Raw genomic sequence first — 24,623 nt, 5'->3', positions numbered from 1 at the left:
CTCTTTATAGCATTCTATCATCTTATATTTTTCACATAATTCTATAATATTAGTATGAAATTTATATTAAATTATAAGGTAACAAAAAAATACAGAAAGATTCCAACTTTAAATAAATTCTCTTAAGCATTTCTCTAAATTTAATTCAGACGTCTATTTCTTTTTTGAACAAATGATACTACGGGATGGGTCCATGTTACACAGAAGTTTTTTAACTTACAAAAATTAAAGGATCGTCGGCCGAGTAATGCTATTTATATAATGTTTTGTATTATATTTTTCTGTCACTATAAATGATATTTGATATGGACAATCATATTATTTGAATTAAAGTAATGATATTCGTACCATATTTTTGTATCATATTTTTATATCACTTTAAATGATATTTGATGGAGACAGCCGCATTATTATTTATTCCATTTCACGATCAATAATTATAACTTATATAAGAGCCTGCGGGCAGAGGCAGCAGAGCTCCATGGGATGTGAATAAAAATGGCAGCAAGTCAAAATCTTTCAAAGTTGTTCTTCTGCTGTGTTGTTCTACTCACAGTGCTTATCTGCATTGAGCCAATCAAATCCCAGGAACAGGTGGGCACTCTTGCAGATGATGAAGGTATAGGCTCTCACTTTTGAAATCTTTAGTTTTGATGCTTAATACGTGTGAAGTGATTGAAATTTTAGTTGCTGGAATGGGATTGTTCATCTGAAAAATGTTGAAAATTGTATATTTATGGTGGAAATAACTTAAATTTATAAGCTTTTTAGACAAATTTTGACAGCAAATTGACAAAGAACAGAGCTCATGCATGAAATTTTTATGAAGTTCAGTTTTCTGTGGCCAATTTTATTAGACTTACTAGAAAGGAAGAAACATTATCTTATCCATTACTTGCTTTTGTGAAAAGTGATTTTGAGATTGTGTTTCTGTGTATTTGGGTGTGGCAGTGGAAGCACTTCGTGAAATAGCTGTGCAATTGAATAAAAAGGATTGGAATTTTAGTGATCCTTGTAGCAATATTCCGACTATTTCAATCCCGCATGCGGATCAGTACAACAACACTCTCGTCTGCAACTGCTCTTTCTCTGGCAATGTATGCCATATCGAAAGCATGTATGCACTTTTTACAAGCCGTAGTTTATAATTTTTGCTCTAAATTGCTTGTGATGGTTGTTGGCCAATGCTACAACTGCAAGTGTATAAAGGTTTTTGTCTATCAAGTTGTAAGAGATCGTGATTTTTAGCACATCAATCATAACCTATAAGTTGTGGATCCTTATCACGCAGGTTTCTGATGGGACAAGACCTTGATGGTGTACTTCCGCCAGCACTGTCGAAGCTGCCTTACATTAAGCAAGTGTATGAAGATATTTCCACTGTTTTGTTTTAGTTTCTCCCATCACAAATCTATTAAGCTTCTGTCTAATAGCATTTTTTTTTCTTGATCCTAGTAATTTGGGCCAGAATGACCTTAGCGGTTCAATACCACGCGAATGGAATTCTACGAAGTTGGAATTTCTGTAAGCGACTTCTAGACTTTTGTTTGAGGTTGATGATAAACTCGCGTGCCATTTATTGAACTAATGTCATGCCCAGTGCAGGGTTCTCAGTGTGAACAACTTATCCGGACCTATTCCTAGCTATTTGGGAAGCATGACTACTCTCCAAGCTCTGTATGCATTGAATGTTTCTTTCACTTCTGTCACCTCATTCAGAATAGTTAGTTTGGTGCACCAATTTGTATGATTTGGATATGAACTTGATAAGGCTTTTTTTTCAGGGGCCTGGAGGGCAACTTATTTTCTGGAACTGTTCCCCCGGAGTTGGGCAATTTGGTTAACATGGAGATTCTGTCAGTTTGCTATTTTATCTTCCTTTGTAACTCTATATGTTTATATTTTAATTTTCTTGGATTTTCATAAGCTAGTAAATATGTCAATTGACAACGGATTGGTCTTGCTTTGCCATGGGTAACTACAGCTATCTTCGTGCTAACAATCTCACTGGTGAGCTGCCTTTGGCCCTCACAAATATGACCAAATTAAGAAAACTGTAAGTGATATGACTACCTTAAATAATTTAGGTTCGTTCCATGAAATACTTAAGATTTATGTCATTTAATCTTTCTGCTTTTTGTGGCATTATTTACAGTGTGATTGGCAGTAACAACTTCACTGGAAGAATACCTGACTACTTTCAAAGTTGGAAAGACCTACAGACCTTGTAAGAGATCTTTTCTAGTGCACTTTAAATTCTCAACTGAAATATTTTCACGTGTAATCCTAAATCCATCAACTACGTTGTTTACAGAGAGATCGAAGCGAGTGGTCTTGAAGGGCCCCTTCCATCTAGTCTCTCTGCATTGAATAATCTGACAGACCTGTGAGTCCCCTTTTAAGCTCTCAGATATCTTAATTTGCATGATCTCCTTGAGTCCCTTTTCTAATTTAAAGAGAAAAATGGATTTATGGAGATACTTGTATTCCAACAAGTTGTCATGCTTAACCTTTTGCAGAAGGATTAGCGACTTAAGCGGTGAGAGTTCAGCTTTTCCAAACTTATCAAACATGACCGGCATGAATAAATTGTGAGCCATATTTTACGTTTTATATATTTTTCTATTAGCATAACACATGCAGTTGAAAACTACTTTCCTAATACCGGTTGCTCAAATTGCAGGATGTTAAGGAGCTGCAATATAACAGGAGAAATCCCTGAATATATCTCTACCATGACAAGTCTGACTGTTTTGTAATTCTTCTATCTGTATTCATTCTTCATTTTTTTTCACGACATGAAGCTCTTAATAATTAGTTTTACACAATAGCTCTGGATTATTACCAATGTTGTCTAACAAACCGATAACTTTCTGAACATATTTCATACGAAAATTTGGTCATGTTTCAGATTTATGGGCTCAAAACTTTTGCTTGGCCTTAAACGTAACAAGCTTTAAAACATGTACCTTTCAGTTAAGCATCACATTCTAAATTGTTCTTAACCCAACTTTGAATGTGGTGTACGGACAGTGATCTGTTTATTTTTCACACTGACAGTCTTCATGCTGGTTGATTAATTTATGTTTTTAAGATTTACTTAATTTCCATTTCAAAAACTTGCTTCCGTGTTCACAGTATCACCTCCATTCCATGACGTCTCATTATTTGTTTACATATTTATTTGCAGAGATCTTAGCTTCAACAGATTGGAAGGGAGCATTCCAAATCTTGCAAATATTATGCAATTGGCCACAATGTAAGGACTGTAATTCATAAGGGTAGCTAGCACACATAATGATGCATGGAGGCCTTTCCCTTGGCTCCTACATATGTCATGATTTAACTTTTAAAGTTGTCGTTTTGATGTTATCATGGAGCTTAATTTCGGATAATGCACATTCTGATCAAATGAGAACGAGTGCAGTTCTGGTTCTCATTTACCAGAAAAAAGATAAAGAAAGATGAGAACGAGTGCACTTTTAAAGTTATCTTTAACCACACTCTCGCTAGGAATCATAGTTGTACCAAGGGAAAGGCCTAATAAACACTTTTAAGTTTCCCGTCTTTCTTTGTATTTTGGAACAGCATTTTTACACATAAACGTTCATTGACATCTGTTCTATATTGCTCACTGATCAGATATCTGACAAGTAACTTGCTTACTGGTCTTCCGGAGTGGATAAAAAACAGAGACAGTCGCTAGTATGTTTCTTCAGACCAGAATCTTACATATTTTTTCTACTTCGTCATCCTGAATCTTAAATGTTCTGCTTCTGCTTTATCTTTTTCATTACTCCGATGATATGCAGACTATTGAATTTAACAAGTAATTATATTATTTACAAGTTTTACCAAAATATTCTGATATTGATTTTACTGAAATTCCAAGTTAACAGAGAACTTTGTGTTTTGTGCAGCAATATAGATCTTTCTTACAATAATTTTTCTCAGAATTCTGTCCCAAATTCTTGTCGAGAGACCTTGTAAGCATAACTGTTTTTCCCTTTCTTCTTTATGTTAATGTCCTTGAGATCATAAACTTGCATTACTTTTTTTGACTTTCTAAATAGATGAATCTAACATTTTATAATCTGTTTTGCATCAGCAATTTGTTCAGAAGTTTTTACAGTCGGAACAATGCGTATGCTTCTAACTTCTTGAGCTTCATGCGAAGACTTTTCATTTCTTCTAATTAAGTTAAGAAGCTAATGTTTATTTTTCATATTGTAGGATACTTAGCAATTGCCTCCTGCCATGTTCAAAAGGTAGTTAAGTTTGTTGTAGAATTAAATCCAGATCGAGGAGTAAATTTGTGTTCATATGAAGTGAAAATGTTACAAAGCATTGTTTTAAGTTCTTAAAGCTTATATTTTCTTTGTGATCTTCTCTGTACAGATCGGTACTCGTTGCATATAAATTGTGGTGGAAACCAAACCACCATTGGAAACATCAAGTATGAGGAAGATGAGGCCTCAGGAGGTGCAGCAAAGTTTTTTCAGAACTCAGCAAATTGGGGATTTAGTAGTACTGGTGATTTTGCAGATGTTTGGAGCTCTGACAGTGACTACATAGCAAATAATATTTCAATACTCAGAATGAACAACTCTGAATTGTACAAAACTGCACGACTGTCTCCTCTTTCTCTCACATATTATGCTCGTTGCTTAGCAAATGGAAATTACACTGTGAAACTACACTTTGCAGAAATAGTTCTCAGAGACAACAGGTCTTATTATGGTGTCGGAAGACGTGTTTTTAACGTTTATATCCAGGTAGTCATTCGCAGTGCTTTTTTGGCTCTGGAAAAATAGTTAAACATTTTTTTTATCATTTTGGTTTTAACCATTTGGATAGTTTTGACTCTTCCTTGTCTTTTCAGTTTTCACACACAAAGATCCACAACTCCTCATACCTTTTTTACAATTTTTCTTAACCGCTCCCCCTCTTTATTATTTTTCTACTTGACTGAGTAAATTATTTAATGCAGGAACAACTGGTTTTGGAGGATTTTGATATTGAAAAGGAAGCACAAGGGGTTGATAAGGAAGTGATTAAGGTATTTAAAGCAGCTGTTAGTGTTAAGACTTTAGAAATCCGATTTCAGTGGGCGGGGAAAGGGACAACAAATGTTCCAAAAAGAGGAATCTATGGTTCTTTGATATCAGCTATCTCAGTGCAGTCTGGTAAGTAGTAACGTATAAGTTTCTCTTTATACAATCCTGTAGAAATTTATTGTTCTCTTATTGTCACTGTCCTTGTCACTTATTCTAGATTTCGACCCGCCTGATGATAGCAAAAGGAAGAAATTCATTGTCATTGGAGTTGTTTCACCATTATTCCTCATTTTCTTGATTTTGGGCATTCTTTGGTGGAAAGGCTGTTTCGGAAGCAGGACAACCAGGGAACAAGGTACAGACAAAACCGTATAGGTCATTTTTTATTTAGAAAAGTTGAAAGCTATTCATATTTCTACTTGCTACAATAAGAATTTTCAAAAGGGATTGTACACTGGTCACACCTATCAGTATGCTGAATCATTAAAGATTTAATTTATCAACGAAAGTCAGCTGCATGGTTGAACACTGCAGAGGATCGGAAATCTTATTCCTAGAATTACTAAATTTACATTTAATTCCCTCAAATCATTAGCCTCTAATGTTTCCATTTACAATTCTAACTTAAATTTAATCCCAGTTCTGAAATAATTTCATCATCAAATCATGCACGCACGAATCTGATGGAATTTGACAGTTCATCAATATGCTAAAACTCAGAGGGGTTTAATGCCGGCCCTTGTTGTAAACCTGTTATAAGTGCAAATTCAACTTTTGTCCTACCTCTAGTTGTTCACTTGCCCTCTCGATTCTCAGTGAGTAAATATTTCAATATGTTAACCTTTCAACATGAACAGATCTCATGGGATTAGATCTGCAAACTGGTTTCTTTAAATTCAAGCAACTTAAAGCTGCAACTAACAACTTCGATACTGCCAACAAGCTTGGGGAAGGTGGCTTTGGAGCTGTTTACAAGGTATTCCATGACTCCTTTTTGTTTCCCTATATTTGTCAGAACTTTTCTTTTGTTTTGAATGCCATGGTGTATCACACTTAAGAGACTATTATGGTTGACCTATATTCCTCAAATGTGTTATATTTCAAACTGCAGGGCGAGTTACTAGATGGCACTTTTATTGCAGTTAAGCAACTTTCTTCAAAATCAAAGCAAGGAAATCGTGAGTTTGTGAATGAAATAGGCATGATTTCTGCCTTACAACACCCAAATCTTGTGAAATTGTATGGATGCTGCATTGAAGGAAATCAGTTATTTTTGGTATACGAATATATGGAGAACAATAGCCTTGCCCATGTTTTGTTTGGTAAGTTGGACAATCTGGAAGTGCAATACTTCCGTATCTTATAATTAGTTTCATAAATATTCTTAAGTTCTCTGTTAATTTCAGGCCCGGACGAAGGCCTAAAGAAATTGGACTGGAATAAAAGGCAGAAAATATGTCTTGGCATTGCAAGAGGTCTGGCTTTCCTGCATGAGGAGTCGACTCTAAAAATTGTTCATAGAGACATCAAAACAAACAATATACTACTTGACCGGGACCTTAACCCTAAGATATCCGACTTTGGTTTAGCTAAGCTGGACGAAGAGGAGAAGACCCATATTAGCACCAGAGTTGCTGGAACTATGTGAGTAACCTTCGTTTTGCTCTATCAATCATTGTGGTTTCTATTTTGCTTTCTTTACTCTCTTAGTTTAGACAGCTTTTTTTTATTATTCAATCTTCTTTTTAAAGAAAAACTTTTATTTGTAAGAGATGTATTAATTGCAAAAGTGTATTTCAAAACATCACTGAACTTAATATAATGAATGTACATAAAATTCGTTAAATGGCATCTTCATGGATGCTAACAGAAGTTGTTAATGTGCAGAGGATACATGGCTCCAGAGTACGCGTTATGGGGCTATTTGAGTGACAAAGCAGATGTTTACAGTTTTGGGGTCGTCGCATTGGAACTCGTATCTGGAAAAAACAACATCAAATATCGTCCAAATGAGAATTTTGTATGCCTTCTTGATTGGGTAAGATCTTTGTCGCATTCGTTTAGTACATGAAGTATATAGGAAACCAGGGTGCTTTCCGTAGAACTGATTTTCCAACATAAGCAAATTGTTTGGCTCCACCTGATTTGTAAAATAGAATGAAGAATTAAGAAACGTGGCTTTTCATTTTGTTCTTGAAATGTTTACAATTATTCGTCATTCCTTCTGCATTTTTTCTCAATGCCGCAGGCCCTTGTCTTGCAACAAAATGGACATCTGATGAAGCTGGTGGATCGAAAGTTGGGGTCTGAGTTCAATAAGGAAGAGGCAATGAGAATGATAAAGGTAGCTCTACTATGCGCCAATCCATCACCAGCACTAAGACCTTCTATGTCCGCAGTAGTGAGCATGCTTGAAGGCCAAACTCTTGTTCAGGAGGTGAAGATAAACCCCAGTATTTATGGTGATGAGTTGAGGTTGGCCTTCTCGGAGGACTCTGATACTTATACTGAACAGAGCGCGCGAAGCTTACCTTATTCATCCGATGCAAAATGGACCGCCTCTACCTCATCGTTTGTCTAGGATATCTACGAGTTGATACTGATTCTCTACGGTAAAATTAAGAACAGTATAGCCGGGTACTCTGCCACTGAAAGCAGGTACTCGTACCAAAATAAAAGCGCAACTTCACTAGAGACTACTGCTATACAAGCTTGTACAGTATGAAGAGGGTAACATCAACTACTTTATGGTTTTATTGATCATAGCTTCTGCATATAACGTGTATAACATAATGGTGGTAGTAGATCGCATGATGGTGCCTGAACATCATTTTTTTTTTATTTATTTATGGAAAACGACAGAAATTCATGCTGAATTAAGGTAGAATACAACCAGCAAGCGAAGCATGATAATCTGAGGCTTGTGTACACCCCTTGAAATTCAATTTCTTTAACTAAAACTCATCATGATAAATTTCTCTAACAAAAACCCGATGATTAGGCTCCAACTAAACAATATCCATAATTAAGTTTGACTTGGCAAAAATTTGTATTTTTGGATGTCTAAATTACCCCTAATAACCCTTACTTTGGGTCTCTCACTTATTATCTACATTTATTTTACATTATTTCATTCAATTAAATGTCTTCAAATACCTTATGGGGATTTGGAAAAAAATTTAAATGTCATGATTCCCATGCATTTAATAACAAAAATTTACATGATACCAATGTTCCTTATATAGTTGTTTTCACATGGTGCTAACATGTAAATTAGTATATCCTACAAATATAGAAAAAAAAAATTTATTTTATTCAAAATTATCAATATTTAAAATATAACATAGGTAAATTACCTGCATGCAAAATAATTTACCTACAAAATAAAAGAATGTCGATTGATTGCACACTCTATATAATAATAACAAAATGTGGCTAGTATATATGTAATATCACATGAAAAGTAATTTACCTACAAAATAAATAAATGTTTTTAGCCAATTGATTCAAAATTAATTAATCATATATTATTTTACATAAAAATATAGATAAATTATTTGTATGCATATATATAATTTTAACAAAATGTGCCTAATAGATACATGCAAAATAATTTCATCACTTTTTTTTTCTTTCTCTCTCTCGAACAAGTTTGTTTGAAATAACCCTTTTTAATAAAAGAATAAGAAAATAAATAAAAATAAACATTGGTGTTTTTATCTCTACACCCTATAACTTCAAAACTTGCACACCAATGTACTCATCCATTATTTCCGGCAAAACTCTCCCAAATAACAGCAAAATATTTTCTCGAGTTCATCAACGAGTCAACTTGCTAGAAACCCTTATCAACCCTCATTTAAAATTTTAGCGTAGGTTTTCGGCTAATATGTTTGCTTGTTTGAACCATTATTTGGGAGTTGGCTACTTGCATAAATTATTAAAACTAACAAGTCAGCTTGCTAGAAAACCTTGTTGCTATCTCTTCTAAATGGACACTGACATGGAAGCTTTTTTCTCATATTGCAGGCATTTGTTTCATGTCCAACAAATTGATAAGAAGTCTTCTCCACTAAAATTATAAATGAGGGCCGCTAAGGCTTTCATGCAACAAGGGTTTCTAGCAAGCTTACTTGTTAATAAACTCAGGAGAATATTTTGTTGTCATTTGCGTCACTCTAGAACTAAACATTAAAATACTTAACAGAGAACTTGAAATACACATTCACTAACCATTAGCAGCTTGCTATTGTACATCACATTTATGTACTCTTGAAGATCCCTCCACTGCCGAATTCTCTTTGAGGGGTCGGCCTTGGTAACAACAGACTCTTGGAAGGAATTATTTGCCTGCACCACCTTACTTAATTAAACGGTTTGAGGATGCTCCATCACCTAAAATGTGAAAACATGACCAAACAGGTAGAATTCAGAGGAGGTGGTGGGACATAAATCGTTGTATTGCAGACTTGCTGTACGTTTTTCTCTGTTCTTTTTGGATAACAACACTATTTTCTCTAAACGATTTCCACAACTGTAATACTTTCAACTTAGAAAGAAAAGAAAAGGCTTTGCTAAGAAAAGGTTCCATAAAATGCACAATGACAATATAGATACGTGGGACAATTATGAGTTTGGCGCTTTAACCATTTAGTCATGGATACTTAGCGGCGATCCTCTTACATGGTGAATAACTAAATTCCAAATGAAATGAAATCTTTAGGATAAATCAATTCAATGTAGGAGGATTCAATTAAAGGACATGAATTCAAATCCTGAATTTTCGAATTGAGAGAGATATTGAGAAACATCGAGAATACACAATTTGTAAGGTCAGTGGCTTCGTAATCGTAAAATACTTTCACAAATTGTGATATTAAACGAGAGGTGTCTTACACTTTGATAGGAGGAATAGTAGTTTGATCAGGGCGTTCAAATCAAAGTCTCGCCTCTTAAAATATTGACATGTGACTGTGAACACTCTCTCCATATAGGTACGTGGGAAGAAGGCTTGCTGCGGAGACATGGATTGCTACAAAAGAGATGACAGATCATTCTCCGACTTCTTCTAACCCTCATACCTATGGGGAAAATATCCAAACCCAAATTACAAAGCGTGTATAATAATCAATACATACCTCATTATCTAAACCATTATACGTAGAATATAAGAAGAATTACAAGAAAGTGTTCGACTTACAAACCGTTGTTTGATAGCACATAAAAGTTATGATGTAGCATACAAATAAATAATACAAACCATTATTTCATAGCATATATAGGGTTTAGGGAAATTCTAACTCCTCAATACTCTTTTAGTTCCCTAGCTAGTCTATTTTGTGCATCTTGAATGAACTCTTGGATAAACAGTATTCGTAAACAATGGTTGGTTGTTTTTTTTTCTTATCTTTGAGATAGGAGAGAAATGGTTGGTTTAGTGATTTCAAATTGGAAGCGTTGGCCAAGGGGTTGGTTCTGTGCAAGAAGTGAAGGGATGGGGATTTAAATAAGAAGGTTAGTGAAGAAGTTGCATTAGTTTAGTTGAAATCTCTCTTCATCATGCATGAGAGAATTATTAAAGGTTTAAGGTAATGAAAACCAATATTAAGCTATATGACCCATGCAGAAGAAATGTTCTAACTCCTTAATACTCTTTGAATGACATATTTAAAGTAATGACAACCAATAATAAGTTTAGTTGGAATCTCTGCATGACAGATTTATTATTGGAAATTCTAACTACTCAATAGTCTTTGAGTTCCCTAGTCTATTTTAAGGATCTTGAATGAACTTTTGAATGAGTTCCCTAGTCCATTTTAAGGATCTTGAATGAACTCTTGAATAGACATTATTTGCAGAGAATGGTTGGTTGTTTTTTCTTTCTTTCTTTGAAATAGGAAAGAAATGTTTGTTTTAGTGATTTCAAATTGGAAGCCTTGGCCAAAGGGTTGGCTTTGTGCAAGAAGTGGAGGGATGGAGGGCTTTATATAAGAATGATAGAGAAGAGGTTGCATTTAGTTTAGTTAACCTTTTCGCTAACATTCTTATATAAAGCCCCCCATCCCTCCACTTCTCGCACAGAACCAACCTTTTGGCCAATGCTTCCAATTTGAAATCACTAAAACAAACATTTCTTTTCTATTTCAAAGAAAGAAAAAAAAAAACAACCAACCATAATAATGTCTATTCAAGAGTTCATTCAAGATCCACGAAATAGACTAGGGAACTCAAAGAGTAGTGAAGAGTTAGAATTTCCAATCATAAATTTGTCATGCATGATGAAGAGACATTCCAACTAAACCTATTATTGGCTGTCATTACCTTAAATCGATCATTCAAAGAGTATTGAGGAGTTAGAAAATTTCTTCTGCACGGGTCATATAACTTATTACTGGCTGTCGTTACCTTAAACCTTTAATAATTCTCTCACGGATGATGAATAGAGATTCCAACTAAACTAAAATGCAAACATAGCCCGGCGACGAGCCACCGCATTGGCCGTACACATCAAACATTCGATATAACTTGACTTTACTTGGTACGAGATAATTATAATAGGCAGTTTTAGAGAAAATTGTCCTCATTCCCTGTATATATCAATTCTAATTGGACATGCATAGAAGACGTCTAATTTTGAAGTTTGAATGACGCGTGCGTGAATAATAATAATGGTCTTATTCAAACTTGGACTAATCCAGTTCTGCTTGTCAATTAGTTCACAAGAATCAAAACCAACAGCTGATAATAATGTAAGATGGTAACGTAGAAATTCCTATATCTTTATCTGCTTGCCAATTAGTTTACAGCAAACAACTTGTATTTTTCTAATAAGCACGTACGATTAACTAAAGATTACTTAATTAATAAAAGAAAAGTTAAGGTCAAGGTTGATATTATAAGGGCTCTGCCGACATATATAGCCAGCAGAGCTCATCGAATGTAAACTGTAAAGTGCGTGGTGAGGAAACATGACGGAAAGTCGTAATATTATTTCAAAGCTGCCAATCATCCTCTTCAGCTATGTTGTTGTACTCACAGTGCTTATGTGCACTGAACCAATCAAGTCCCAAGCACAGGTGGGGACTCTTGCAGATGATGAAGGTAAGCAATTTTTCTTAAGTAGCTAATTTTACGAGATGTTTGATAATCATTTAGTCTTCATTTTTCGTTTTTTTTTTTTTTTAATTGTCAAAGTCTTTATTTTTCTTGTTTTTATTTTCATCTTTTTTTGCAAAGTGAATATTTTTTTGGAGTAACTAAAATCCCCTATATTTTCTAACTTATTTAGACTAAATATCTGTTTCTTTACAAAATTTAATTAAGATCTCTGATCAATTGCCAACTCAACATTTTTTATTTATTTAATATATATCCACCAGCTAACAACTAATTTTTTTACAATTTAGTGAATTTTAAAATTGTGACTTTATTAAAAATATTAATTTAACTAATTTCTCATTATCATTAAAAAAAGAGTAAATTTTTATTTCTGTTATTATATTTAATTAGTCTCTTCCTTCATTAAAAAAACGTCATTAATACTTTCATAGGAAACTTCATTAATTTGTTAAAATTTTAAAACTTGTGGTACATTTGAAAATAAACGTCAACTTTTTGTACATTTAGATTCTAAATAATACCAAGAAACAAAATGTACCAGAAATTCAAATTACCATAAAATCAAGTGTACCAATATTATAGATAGTCAATCGTACCTTTAGTAAAATTGTGGAAAAAATATTTAATCAAATTCTTAAAATGAACAAATATTTAATCAACGAAATTAAAAAACAAAGCGTCTATATCAAAACATCCCCATGTTTTATTTTTTAGAACTTGTTTAGTAATTAATTTCAATTTTTACATTTTTCAAAATATGTAATTGATTTCAAAATCTCTAAAATCATTTATGTTGAAATAAATTTGGAACAAAAGTTAGATCAACATGCACCAAATCCTTGTTTGGATTCCCAAACAAAAAGGTCTAGAAATTTTGCATGAAAAAAATAATTTTGAGGTCATAAAATTCAAGAGTGAAAATTTCAAAGAAGAAACAAACAATTAATCAAGTACCAGTACTACCTCACGAGTTTAAACCCCCTCGCCACCGCTACCAACGTTGCAGCCACTGTCCCACCATCAACGCCGCCTCAATTGGACCCCATCCCACGATCACTCATTTATATATTGGTGTCGCTTAAAAGATGGAATTAAATTTCGTTTTTTTTTTGTTGTTGGAGAACCTCGGCCGTATGAAGAAATTGTATTCATATGAAGAAAAAAAATTATATCTAGTCAGAGGAATATAAACCTTATTCTTATAAAGCAAGCAAAATAAAATACAAAAATAAAGGTAGGGTATAAACCTTATCCTTCTTGAAAAAAAAAAGATACAAAAAAAAAAAAGAAGAGAAAAACACATAAATCTTATCTCTCTCAAATAAGAAAATACAAGAAAGGGGGCCCGACGGGAGGGGGGATTATGTGCTGCAACCAGGAAACAAAATTTTTCCAATGAGTTCGAAGAGACCAAGGAGGAGACAAAGATCAGAAGGAAAGCAAGATATCATACTAGAAGAGTCACTTTCAAGCGATAAATTTTGCCAATTCCGTGCATGAGCTAACTCCATAGCTAGGATGACAACATGAAGTTCTACATAGAAAGAAGTATGATGCCCCAAGCTTAAGAAGAAACCACCAAGAAAATAACTAGTAGAATCTCGAAAAATCCCATCACAACATTGCAGGACTTGAGTTATTAAATTTCTCTTTAAATTCTATTACACTTTAGCCAAATAATAAACTTCACAATTTCTATACCATTAGGGGAAATATATATATTTGCTCACCAATTTCAAGTGATGTTCACCACTCTATTTATCACGTTCGAATGAGTTTAAATTTCAAATTTTGAGTAGTGAATAGATACAAAACTCAAAATTTAAACTCATTTAATGATAATGAGTAGGATGGTGAGCATAACCACCAGCTAAGGGTGGTGAGCAACCTCGTTCAATACAACTCTCAAAAATCTTCTAGTAAAAGCAAAACCACTTATGAAAAAAACAATTTTCTTCAGCAGCCATACAATTAATGATAGGAAAAATGAATGTCTAAGATTGAAAATAAAAGATCTATAGTTATGAAAATCAAATCTAACAACTCATCCATGTAATACGTAGTATTGAGCCACGCTCAAATAGTCGCAAACATTTAAAAAAAAAGTGCTTTCTAAGTATTAAATCACAAACAGATCCTACCGCATCATCATTTTAAATTCTATCATTTCAGAATTTATTAGGATTTTAAAATTTCTCATGGGTAAAATTTCCGTTTTCTACTACTTTAAAACTTGTTAGGATTGCTTTTGTATATAACACTTTTACTCATAAGTGTTTTTGAGATTGTATCTATTTTTCTTATTAGAAACACGTCAAAATTTTTGTTAGTGCTTCTGCAAGTCAAAAACATTTTTGATTGTCAAAAAACTTTTAACCTTTTCATAAGTTTTTATTTTTGTTTTGGTGTATGGAAATTTGGTGTTTGTAATGGCAGTGGAAGCACTTCGAGAAATAGCTGCGCAACTGAATAAAAAGGACTGGAATTTCAGCGACCCATGCAGCAATGTAAAACAACAATCAAGACATTTCTTGTGGAAGTTTTTTTCATTTTTTTGTTCATCTCCAGGGTCTTTTGTATATTGCAGGCTTTTGTTTTACAACAGACTGGAAGAAATCTGATGGAGCTGGTCGATCCAAAGTTGGGCTCTGACTTTAACAAGGAACAGGCAATGAGAATGATTAAGGTCGCTATACTATGCACTAACCCAGCACTGGCATTAAGACCTACAATGTCTGCAGTAGTGAGCATGCTTGAAGGTCGAGCTATAGTTCATGAACTGAACATAAATCCATGTATTTACGGTGATGAAATGAGGTTTGCGTCCTTTAGAGACGAGTCCAACAGTCGGAGTGCGTGCGAGACAGAAAGCTTAATTTATTTATCTGATCCAACGGCAATTCCCTCTTCCCACTCGTCTGTCCAAGATTTGTATCCGGTAAATTTTGATTCTTGATTGTCAAATCATCATATTCATACTCATAAGTGCGTCAGACAGATGGTCATTTTTTAACGAGTGTTAAGTTCTTCTAATCCATTATGTTTATGTGCAGCTATGAAAATTATAACAAATCCCAAACATTGGCGAGTTACAGTTCCTGGCGTTTACATTCTAATATTTGTAACTTTAATTATATTAAAATTTGTGATTGGATCTGATTGACAATTTCATTCATCCACGTCGAAAAGAATTAAATGAAAGAAATAAGGCAAACTAAAAATAAATGTACAGTTTGCCAAGAATGTTTTTTATTGAAACAAGCAAGCATATGCAGAAGATTTACATACACTTTGATGTCATGAAGTACAGGCTATAATTAACTAAAAGTGGTAAGTGTATTTCTCTGAGACTGTAAAATTTATAAAAATAAGAGTCGCAATGTAGAGTGCTTAGTATCCTGGGAACATTGGTGGAGGTGGAGAGGAGTATTGGAAGCCGAAGGTAGGTGGCAGGACAAAGCTGAGCTCTGGAGGAGGCGGTGAGAAAACGGAGGGAGGAGGTGAAGGAGAAGGACAAGGAGAAGGCGGTGGTGGTGAGTTAACAGATGGTGGAGGTGAGTGGACTGTTAGTGGGGGTGAGTGCACAGGTGGGGGTGGAGAGTGGACTGGCGATGGCAGAGAGTGCACAGGTGGTGGTGGAGAGTGGAATGGTGGTGGCGGAGAGTGCACAGGTGGTGGAGAGTGGATTGGTGACGGTGGTGAGTGGACTGGTGGTGGGGGTGAGTGCATAGGTGGTGGAAGAGAGTGGACTGGTGGTGAAGATGACTGTACAGGGGGAGGTGGAGAGTGGATTGGTGGGGGTGGAGAATGGATTGGCGACGGCAGTGAGTGGACTGGTGGTGGGGGTGAGTGCACAAGTGGTGGAAGAGAGTGGACTGGTGGTGAAGGTGACTGTACAGGGGGAGGTGGAGAGTGGACTGGTGGTGGAGGAGAGTAAACTTGGGGTGGAGGAGAATGGATTGGTGGTGGAGGTAACTGGACTAGTGGTGGGGGTGAGTGAACTGGTGGTGGCGGAGAATGGACTAGTGGTGGGGGTGAGTGGTGTTGTGCTAGGATAGCACCAAAATCTTTTGGAACCAACTCAAGCTAGCCCACAAGGAATATATCAAATGGAAATGCAAGAACAAAATATAAAAGACACAAAGATTTTAACGAGGTTCCTCCACAGTCAGTGTAACTGGAGTACGTCCTCGGAGCAGTAGGAGCTCACCCAATAATCCACTATCAACCAAATGGGAGTTTACAAAGTGTTGGCAATCTCACAACCCAAAAACCCAATACACCCAATAGCTCTCACACACCAAAGAAACAAATAGAGAAAGAAATATAATGAATAATTTCTTCTCTATACATATAGCTCAAAGCTATTACAACAACAACTACTTTGGTGGATGATTACTAACCAATTGAAGCAACAACTTTCTTCTTCTGTTTTAGGCTCTCTGCAACTCTCCCTTTTTCTCTGCAACTCTCCCTTGCTCTCTGAAGAAAAGCTCTTTCTTCTCTCTTCTTTCTTCTCTACTGAAATAAGCTCTCATCTCTCTCCTCTTCAAACCGAAATAATGAGCACTCATCACAACTTTTCCAAAAGCAACAAACACCTTTCCCTTTTTTTCTCCTTAAAACAAGGAAGGTGTTTCCCACCTTCTTTTGTTTATAATTTTTTATAGCCAAAGTTGTTTGGATTGTTGTGTAGCCGAAAGCAATGTTGGCCACTATCCAACAATCTCCACCTTGGCCAAATTCCGAAAAACGCCATGACAAGACAACCAACACAATTGATACACAACATTCCCAATCACTAGCAAGAGAACAACTCATGCCGAGCCAAATGCTCCAAAACTCCTACTGCTCAACGCCTTCTTTATATAGGCAAAATGTGAGCCAAGTTCAAGCAATGAACAAACTTGGCTACACCAACAACCTTAGTCAACATATCAGCGGGGTTGTCTTTAGTTGGAATCTTCTGGAGAATGATTTCTCCTTCACCAACAACTTCACGAACAAAGTGATAACGCACATCTATGTGCTTGGTCCTCGCATGATGAACCTGATACTTAGCCAAATAAATGGCACTCTGACTATCACAATGCACCTCCACCTGCTTCTGATCAACCCCCAAATCTCTAATCAGCCCATGTATCCAAATGGCTTCCTTTATAGCTTCAGCAACTGCCATATATTCAGCCTCTGTAGTAGACAAGGCAACAGATGACTGCAAAATGGACCTCCAACAAACTGGCCCTTTAGCCATAGTAAATACATAGCCTGTAGTAGACTTCCTTCCATCCAGATCACCTGCATAATCTGAATCAACATAACCAACAGCAAAATGACCAATACCAGAGTCATCTCTCTCAAAGCATAAACCAACATCTCGAGTACCATGGAGATACCTCAATATCCACTTAGCTGCATTCCAATGCTCTTTACCAGGATTATGCATATATCGACTCACCATGCCAACTGCATGAGCAATATCCGGTCTAGAGCATACCATTGCATACATCAAACTACCAACCAAATTTGCATATGGTATATCTTTCATTTTCAGCTTCTCTTTATCAGTTTTAGGACACTGTAGAGAACTTAATTTAAAATGAGGAGCCAAAGGGGTACTAACCGGTTTGGTTGAATCATGAACTCCAAACTTCCGAATCAACTTCTCAAGGTATTGTCTTTGATTCAAGCATACCAAACCTTTCTCTCTGTCTCTAGTGATCTCCATGCCAAGGATCTTCTTTGCTTCACCAAGATCCTTCATCTCGAACTCATTCTTCATTTGCTTCTTCAATTTCTCAATCTCTTCGACATTCTTTGAGGCAATCAACATATCATCAACATATATCAATAAATAAATGAAAGACCCATCTTGCAACTTCTTGAAGTACACACAATGATCATATTGACTTCTATAATAATTTTGACCTCTCATAAATTTATCAAATCTCAAATACCATTGTCTTGGAGATTGCTTCAAGCCATAAAGTGATTTCTTCAACTTGCAAAACAAATTCTCCTTCCCTTTCACTTTATACCCATCCGGTTGACACATATAAATCTCTTCATTCAAATCACCATGTAGGAAAGCCGTCTTCACATCAAGTTGCACAAGTTCAAGATCATATTGTGCAACAAGAGCTAACATAATGCGAATTGAGGAGTGCTTCACAACTGGAGAAAAGATTTCATTGTAGTCAATGCCCTCCTTTTGTGCATACCCTTTAGCAACTAATCTTGCTTTGAATCTGACATTGCTATTCTCAGCAACATCTTCCTTCATGGCATACACCCATTTGCAACCAATAGCTTTCTTACCCTTAGGCAATTTAGCTAACTCCCAAGTCTTGTTTTTCATGAGAGAATTCATCTCGTCGCCCATGGCATTGCACCACTTCTCCTTTTCTTCACTCTCAATGGCTTCCTCAAAATTGGATGGAATCTCATCAGTAATAATAGGAAGAGCAAAAGCAACATAGTCACTATACCGAGCTGGCTTGGTAATATTTCTCTTTCCTCTGTTCTTGGCAATAGACTCTTGAGGTGAAACTTGCTCTTCAACTTGAATAGAATCTTCAAGTTCAACTTCTTCAACATCCTCATGGTCTCCCACTTCTTCACTTGTAGTGGCTTCGACATCAGCGGAAATAGGATTTGAAGTACTAGAGGCAACTTTCTCAAGCTCCACCTGTTGGACATCTTTCACATTCTTCTCAGAGTCTCTAAACATATTTTCTTCATCAAATGTCACATCTCTGCTGATTACAAGTTTTTTCATCTCCGGGCACCATAACCTGTAACCTTTGACACCACTACTAAAACCAAGAAAGATAGCCTTTTTGGCTCTAGGATCAAGTTTATTTTCAGTTACATGAAAATAAGCAGGTGAACCAAAAATACGAATATAATCATAATCAGTAGAAGGTTTTCCAGTCCATACCTCCATTGGCGTCTTACCCTGAATAGCAGCTGAGGGTAATCGGTTGATGATGTGACATGCATAAGTAACTGCCTCTGCCCAAAACGACTTGCTTAAACCCGACTGAGACAACATGCATCTAACCTTCTCAAGCAAGGTTCGATTCAATCTTTCTGCAACTCCATTTTGTTGTGGAGTTCCCCGGACACTAAAATGTCTCACAATCCCTTCCTCTTTGCAAACTTTAAAGAAAGGGTCGGATGTGTATTCACCACCATTATCCGATCTCAAAATCTTAATCTTTCTCCCAGTCTGGTTCTCAACCATTTTCTTCCAACCCAAGAAAATGCTCAACACCTCACTCTTGTGCTTCATAGTGTAGACCCAAGACCTTCTTGAATAATCATCAACAAAGGTCACGAACCAATGTCTACCACTCAAAGAGGGAGTCTTTGTAGGACCCCAAACATCTGAATGCACATAATCAAGAATGCCCTTCGTCTGATGTACGGCAGTACCAAACTTCACTCTAGTTTGCTTCCCCAAGACACAATGCTCGCAGAAATCAAGCTTACAAGTCGTGGCACCTTTTAGAAAACCTTGTTTCACAAGCCCTTGTAGAGCTTTCTCACCAGCATGGCCTAACCTCATATGCCACAGTCTAGTAGTATCAGAATCGGATGTGCCCATATTTTCTGAGACTACAGACGCTTCACCTGTCACAGTGCTTCCTTGCAATAAATACAAATGGCCACATCGAGGAGCTTTCATCACAACAAGTGCACCATAAGTCACTTTCAATGTCTGCCCATCTGAATGAAACCTGAAGCCCTTGGCTTCTAAAGTTCCCAAAGAAATAAGATTTTTCTTCAAATTCGGTACATACCGAACACCTGTCAACTCTTTAACCATGCCATCATGCAACTTCAAACGAACTGTACCAATCCCTTTTGTTGTGCAAGGATTGTCATCTCCCATGAACACAACACCGCCATCAAACTCTTTCAAGCTTGAAAACCAATCCTTGTGAGGAGTCATATGATGAGTACAACCCGTATCCAAAACCCACTTAGTAGCACAATCAAATGATGAGGAAGTGGTTAAAGCAAAATCAGAAAAATCTGTTTCAACCTCAGCAACATTAGCTTCAGAACTTTCTTTGCCTTTGGTCTTCAATCTAGGACAATCTTTCTTCCAGTGGCCCTTATTACGACAAAAGGCACATTCATCCCTTTTCCAAAGGTTTTCTACCTTTAGAGTTTCCTCTAGGTCGAGACTGTGATTTTTTTCTGCTAGAAGAGGATCTCCTCTCCGATGATCTACCTCTAACAAATAAAGCTTCAGAGGTACTATCATGATTTTTATCTCTATGCCTCATTTCATAATTCATCAAGGCATTTGACACATCTTCAAATTTCACAGTTTCTTTACCATGCATAATAGTGGTAACAAAATGCTCATAAGAGTCCGGCAAGGAATTCAACAATATTAAGGCCTTATCTTCATCCTTAATATCCTCATCTAAATTTAACAAGTCGGCAATCAACTTATTAAAAGTATCAAGGTGTCTAATCATTTTTGTACCTTCTTTGTATTGGAAGCGGTAGAGCTTTTTCTTCAAGTGTAGCCGGTTCTCTGCACTCTTCGTCATATACTTGTCTTCCAATTTTTGCCACAACACACTTGCCAAAGTCTCCCGCATCACAAAATACTTCTGAGTTTTTGCAAGGCACAACCGAATTGAAGAGCAAGCCCACAAATTTAATTTCTCCCATTCCAGTTTCGACATAGCTTCAGGCTTCTCTCCCAAGGCGGCAAGAAGATCTTGTTGAGCCAACACATCTTTAACCTCACATTGCCACATCCCGAAGTTGTTTGTGCCATCAAACTTTTCCACTTCGAACTTTGCATTTTGCACCGTAGTTCTTGCAAACCCGGAGCTGCTTCCAAAAGGATTCTCATCTTGCCCGTCTGACATCTTTGGCAACTAGACAGTACCCAAGAGCAACCAGTGCTCTGATACCAATTGTTGTGCTAGGATAACACCAAAATCTTTTGGAACCAACTCAAGCTAGCCCACAAGGAATATATCAAATGGAAATGCAAGAACAAAATATAAAAGACACAAAGATTTTAACGAGGTTCCTCCACAGTCAGTGTAACTGGAGTACGTCCTCGGAGCAGTAGGAGCTCACCCAATAATCCACTATCAACCAAATGGGAGTTTACAAAGTGTTGGCAATCTCACAACCCAAAAACCCAATACACCTAATAGCTCTCACACACCAAAGAAACAAATAGAGAAAGAAATATAATGAATAATTTCTTCTCTATACATATAGCTCAAAGCTATTACAACAACAACTACTTTGGTGGATGATTACTAACCAATTGAAGCAACAACTTTTGTTGGCAATCTCACAACCCAAAAACCCAATACACCCAATAGCTCTCACACACCAAAGAAACAAATAGAGAAAGAAATATAATGAATAATTTCTTCTCTATACATATAGCTCAAAGCTATTACAACAACAACTACTTTGGTGGATGATTACTAACCAATTGAAGCAACAACTTTCTTCTTCTGTTTTAGGCTCTCTGCAACTCTCCCTTTTTCTCTGCAACTCTCCCTTGCTCTCTGAAGAAAAGCTCTTTCTTCTCTCTTCTTTCTTCTCTACCGAAATAAGCTCTCATCTCTCTCTTCTTCAAACCGAAATAATGAGCACTCATCACAACTTTTCCAAAAGCAACAAACACCTTTCCCTTTTTTTCTCCTTAAAACAAGGAAGGTGTTTCCCACCTTCTTTTGTTTATAATTTTTTATAGCCAAAGTTGTTTGGATTGTTGTGTAGCCGTGGGGGAGAGTGAATTGGTGGTGGGGGTGAGTTGACTAATGGTGGTGGAGTTTTCCTTAGTGGTAGGGGTGATTTAGGTTGAATTGGAACAACGGGACTTTGCCCTATAGATGCGGGTGATGGTGGTGTTGCTACAGGTGGTGGAGGAGAATGGACTGGTGGTGGTGGTGGCGGCGAATGAACCAGTGGTGACTTAGGGTGAATTGGAACAACTGGACTTTGACCTGAAGGTGCAGGGAATGGTGGCATTTGTACATGTGGTGGTGGAGAGTGAATAGGTGGTTGCAGTTTTGGCGTAGGAAGGGAAGGTTTTGAAGGTCCTGGTCTACCTCCACACTTTGCCTTACTACAATCCACTGGCTTGCTCACTACAGCTTGACATTCTTTTGCTGACTTCTGTTTAGGCCTATCCGGCAAGCAATTGCTTGTGTCTTCAAACACAACGTCCTTCTGAGAAACCGGCACACATTCTTTGGCCTCACCATTGAAGTAGTTGTAGGAAAATGTGAAATTTCCCAAGCTAGGCAAGTTGCATAAACACTCAGGAACAAACCCGGTTAGCATGTTATGTGCAATGTTCAACTCCTCCAACTTTTGAAGGCCTTCGAATTTTTTTGACATGATCCCGCTGAATGTGTTTGAGCTAACATCAAACACCGTCACATTTGAGAGGTATCCGATTTCATTAGGCAAACACCCACCAAACTTGTTGTTAGAGAAGATGACCTCATTCAAGGTGTTCACCATCTTTCCTATGGTGTGAGGAATGCAACCTTCTAGACGATTGTTGGAGACCACAAGAACCGAGACGGGGGAGTTTCCAAGTGTGTCAGGAATGGTGGATGTGAACCTGTTGTTGTTTAAGAACAAAGCATCCAATTCCTTGTTGAAAAGCTCAGGAGGCAATTTTCCCTCAAAGTCATTAAACCTGAGGTCTAGGTACTTGAGGTTGGGAATTTTGAGAACAACTTCAGGGAACGATCCCACGAATTGGTTGTTGCTAACATCAAGCTCGTGGAGAAGATTTAACCTAGCAAAGCTCTCGGGAATGACACCACAAAACTTGTTAGTGTTGATGTGGAACAATGCAATGTCACTCAGCAGGCCTAATTCGACCGGAAGGTATCCTGCAATGTCTGCATGGTTGATATCAATGCCGGCCACAACCTCTATTTTGGGGTCATCAAGTGCCGGGGCACAAAACACTCCGGTATAAGCACAAACATCACCACCAACCCAATTCTCAGTTGTTTTAAGAGGGTCTGAGTAAATTGCCTTTTTCCAAGCTTGGAGTGCAATGTATGCACATCTAAGCCTGGTGTGAGGGAAAGTTACGTTCAACTCAACCTCATATTCTTTTTCATCGCGTAGGTCATCGCTTTTGTGAAAATGTAAGAGCTGGCGGCGAGTAATGGAGGACACTTCGGCATCAGTTAGAGCGGAAGAGAATGATGAGAAAGAAGAGAAGAGAAGAAAGGAAAGCAGAAAGTAGACAGCCTTCATATTTTGGCTGATGAAGAGAAAAGGGTGAATGAGGGAGAATATATTGAGTGGGGGGGGTCAGTTTGGTTTGTTTGTTTGAGAGGCTGTGCAATAATTTCTCTGTTGGATTCGCAAACTTGAGTAATTGCCTTTCTGGCTTTTTAAAATTAGGCATTGTATGTATAGTTTTTTTGTTGGACTGAATTAACTAATCCATCGCACCACAACTAGACCTAAACTAATCCTCACCTGTGATGTTCTTCTTCCCCATCCTCCAATTCCTTTTTCTTTCTGGTAAAGCCCGCACCCCATGCCTCAACTCTTTTCATATTTCCCACATCTCTTTTTCCCATCTTCTTCTGACTCTTCACTTTTGATTCTTCTTCTTCTTCCCTTCTGATTGTCTTCCCCATCCCCCAATTCTTTTTTCTTTCTCATGAAGTCCGCGCTGCACCCATCCCCCAACTCTTTTCAGCTTTCCCATCTCTTTTCTCCTTCTTCTTCTTTCATATTGGTCGTTGCCCATTGAGGCAGAGAGAAACAACCCTAAACCCCAAGTGTTATTAAACACTTGAATAACTTGGAATGAGTGCAATTCTCATTTCTCTCATTCCACTCTTCTTATGTAAACACGCTCTAATACCACAATTGGAAAACAAAAACAAAAATAACAAACATGAAGGCAGGGATTCGAAAATAATGGAAGCTTGACAACTCAGCTAAGCACTACTGTATTCAATATTCCCGCGTCTTAAGAACATGTACTACTGTCACAAAAGGTTATTAAAATTCAAGGCCCTAAAAAGTTGGGGTCCTATACGGTCGCACATATTGCACACTTTTAAAGTCGACTCTGTTTCGATTATAAAGGTAAATACTTTTAGTAGCTGGAGTTACAAGCCCCGGACAAACATTTTTTTAAAACAAAATATTTTCATCCAAATTATCACTGAACTTTTGGCCATGCTTTTTATGTAAATCAACAGAATGTCATGAACTGGTTATTAACTTAGTACTATGCAGAGAACATAAGCAAAAAATGCATTGCAATTCGTACCTGTCGAGAACAACAAATACCAAAAACAGCTTCGACGGCATTCATATTCTTGGTTCTCTTTTTCTTTACAAAATGATTCAGTGCTTTTTTTCGCTCTACACTTTGAGCTAAATGTCATTATATGTGTTAAT

The 24,623-nt window shown here is 36.8% G+C and overlaps 2 protein-coding genes and 1 long non-coding RNA gene across 6 annotated transcripts; 2 read left to right on the top strand and 1 right to left on the bottom strand.

Annotated features, from left to right (window-relative positions):
• Positions 1 to 421: 421 nt before the first annotated feature.
• Positions 422 to 7,933, top strand: LOC137727424 (putative LRR receptor-like serine/threonine-protein kinase At1g07650). Of its 4 annotated transcripts, none has more exons than XM_088678440.1 (24): positions 422 to 619; positions 952 to 1,117; positions 1,292 to 1,363; positions 1,456 to 1,524; positions 1,606 to 1,677; positions 1,785 to 1,856; positions 1,985 to 2,056; positions 2,156 to 2,227; positions 2,315 to 2,386; positions 2,520 to 2,591; positions 2,684 to 2,755; positions 3,191 to 3,259; positions 3,643 to 3,705; positions 3,921 to 3,986; positions 4,109 to 4,144; positions 4,234 to 4,268; positions 4,399 to 4,775; positions 4,991 to 5,186; positions 5,275 to 5,412; positions 5,915 to 6,033; positions 6,169 to 6,379; positions 6,464 to 6,701; positions 6,945 to 7,095; positions 7,306 to 7,933. In XM_088678440.1, exons 1-24 carry the CDS (start codon positions 499 to 501, stop codon positions 7,636 to 7,638), a joined length of 2,964 nt encoding a protein of 987 aa, XP_088534566.1. In that variant the 5' UTR covers positions 422 to 498; the 3' UTR covers positions 7,639 to 7,933. The 4 variants fall into 4 exon arrangements, with proteins under 4 accessions (XP_088534566.1, XP_088534568.1, XP_088534567.1 ...); XM_088678442.1 differs by having other exon boundaries at positions 446 to 619; positions 1,601 to 1,677; XM_088678441.1 differs by lacking the exon at positions 952 to 1,117 and having other exon boundaries at positions 474 to 619.
• A 6,830-nt stretch (positions 7,934 to 14,763) lies between these two features.
• On the top strand, positions 14,764 to 15,526 carry LOC148693847 (uncharacterized). Its single transcript, XR_015952586.1, has 2 exons — positions 14,764 to 15,114; positions 15,230 to 15,526. It is a non-coding gene; the product is annotated as an uncharacterized LOC148693847 (long non-coding RNA).
• LOC137728522 (pollen-specific leucine-rich repeat extensin-like protein 3) lies at positions 15,435 to 23,599 on the bottom strand. Its single transcript, XM_068467287.2, has 2 exons — positions 21,958 to 23,599; positions 15,435 to 16,215 (listed from the first exon to the last, which is right to left on the bottom strand). Exons 1-2 carry the CDS (start codon positions 23,454 to 23,456, stop codon positions 15,567 to 15,569), a joined length of 2,148 nt encoding a protein of 715 aa, XP_068323388.2. The 5' UTR covers positions 23,457 to 23,599; the 3' UTR covers positions 15,435 to 15,566.
• Positions 23,600 to 24,623: the final 1,024 nt, after the last annotated feature.

The sequence above is a fragment of the Pyrus communis genome, chromosome 10, assembly GCF_041283825.1.
Source record: "Pyrus communis isolate YQ-2024b chromosome 10, ASM4128382v1, whole genome shotgun sequence".
Classification (NCBI taxonomy): Eukaryota; Viridiplantae; Streptophyta; class Magnoliopsida; order Rosales; family Rosaceae; genus Pyrus; species Pyrus communis.
Note: the sequence above shows the minus strand (reverse complement) of the source record. Positions and strands in the feature narration are given on the sequence as shown.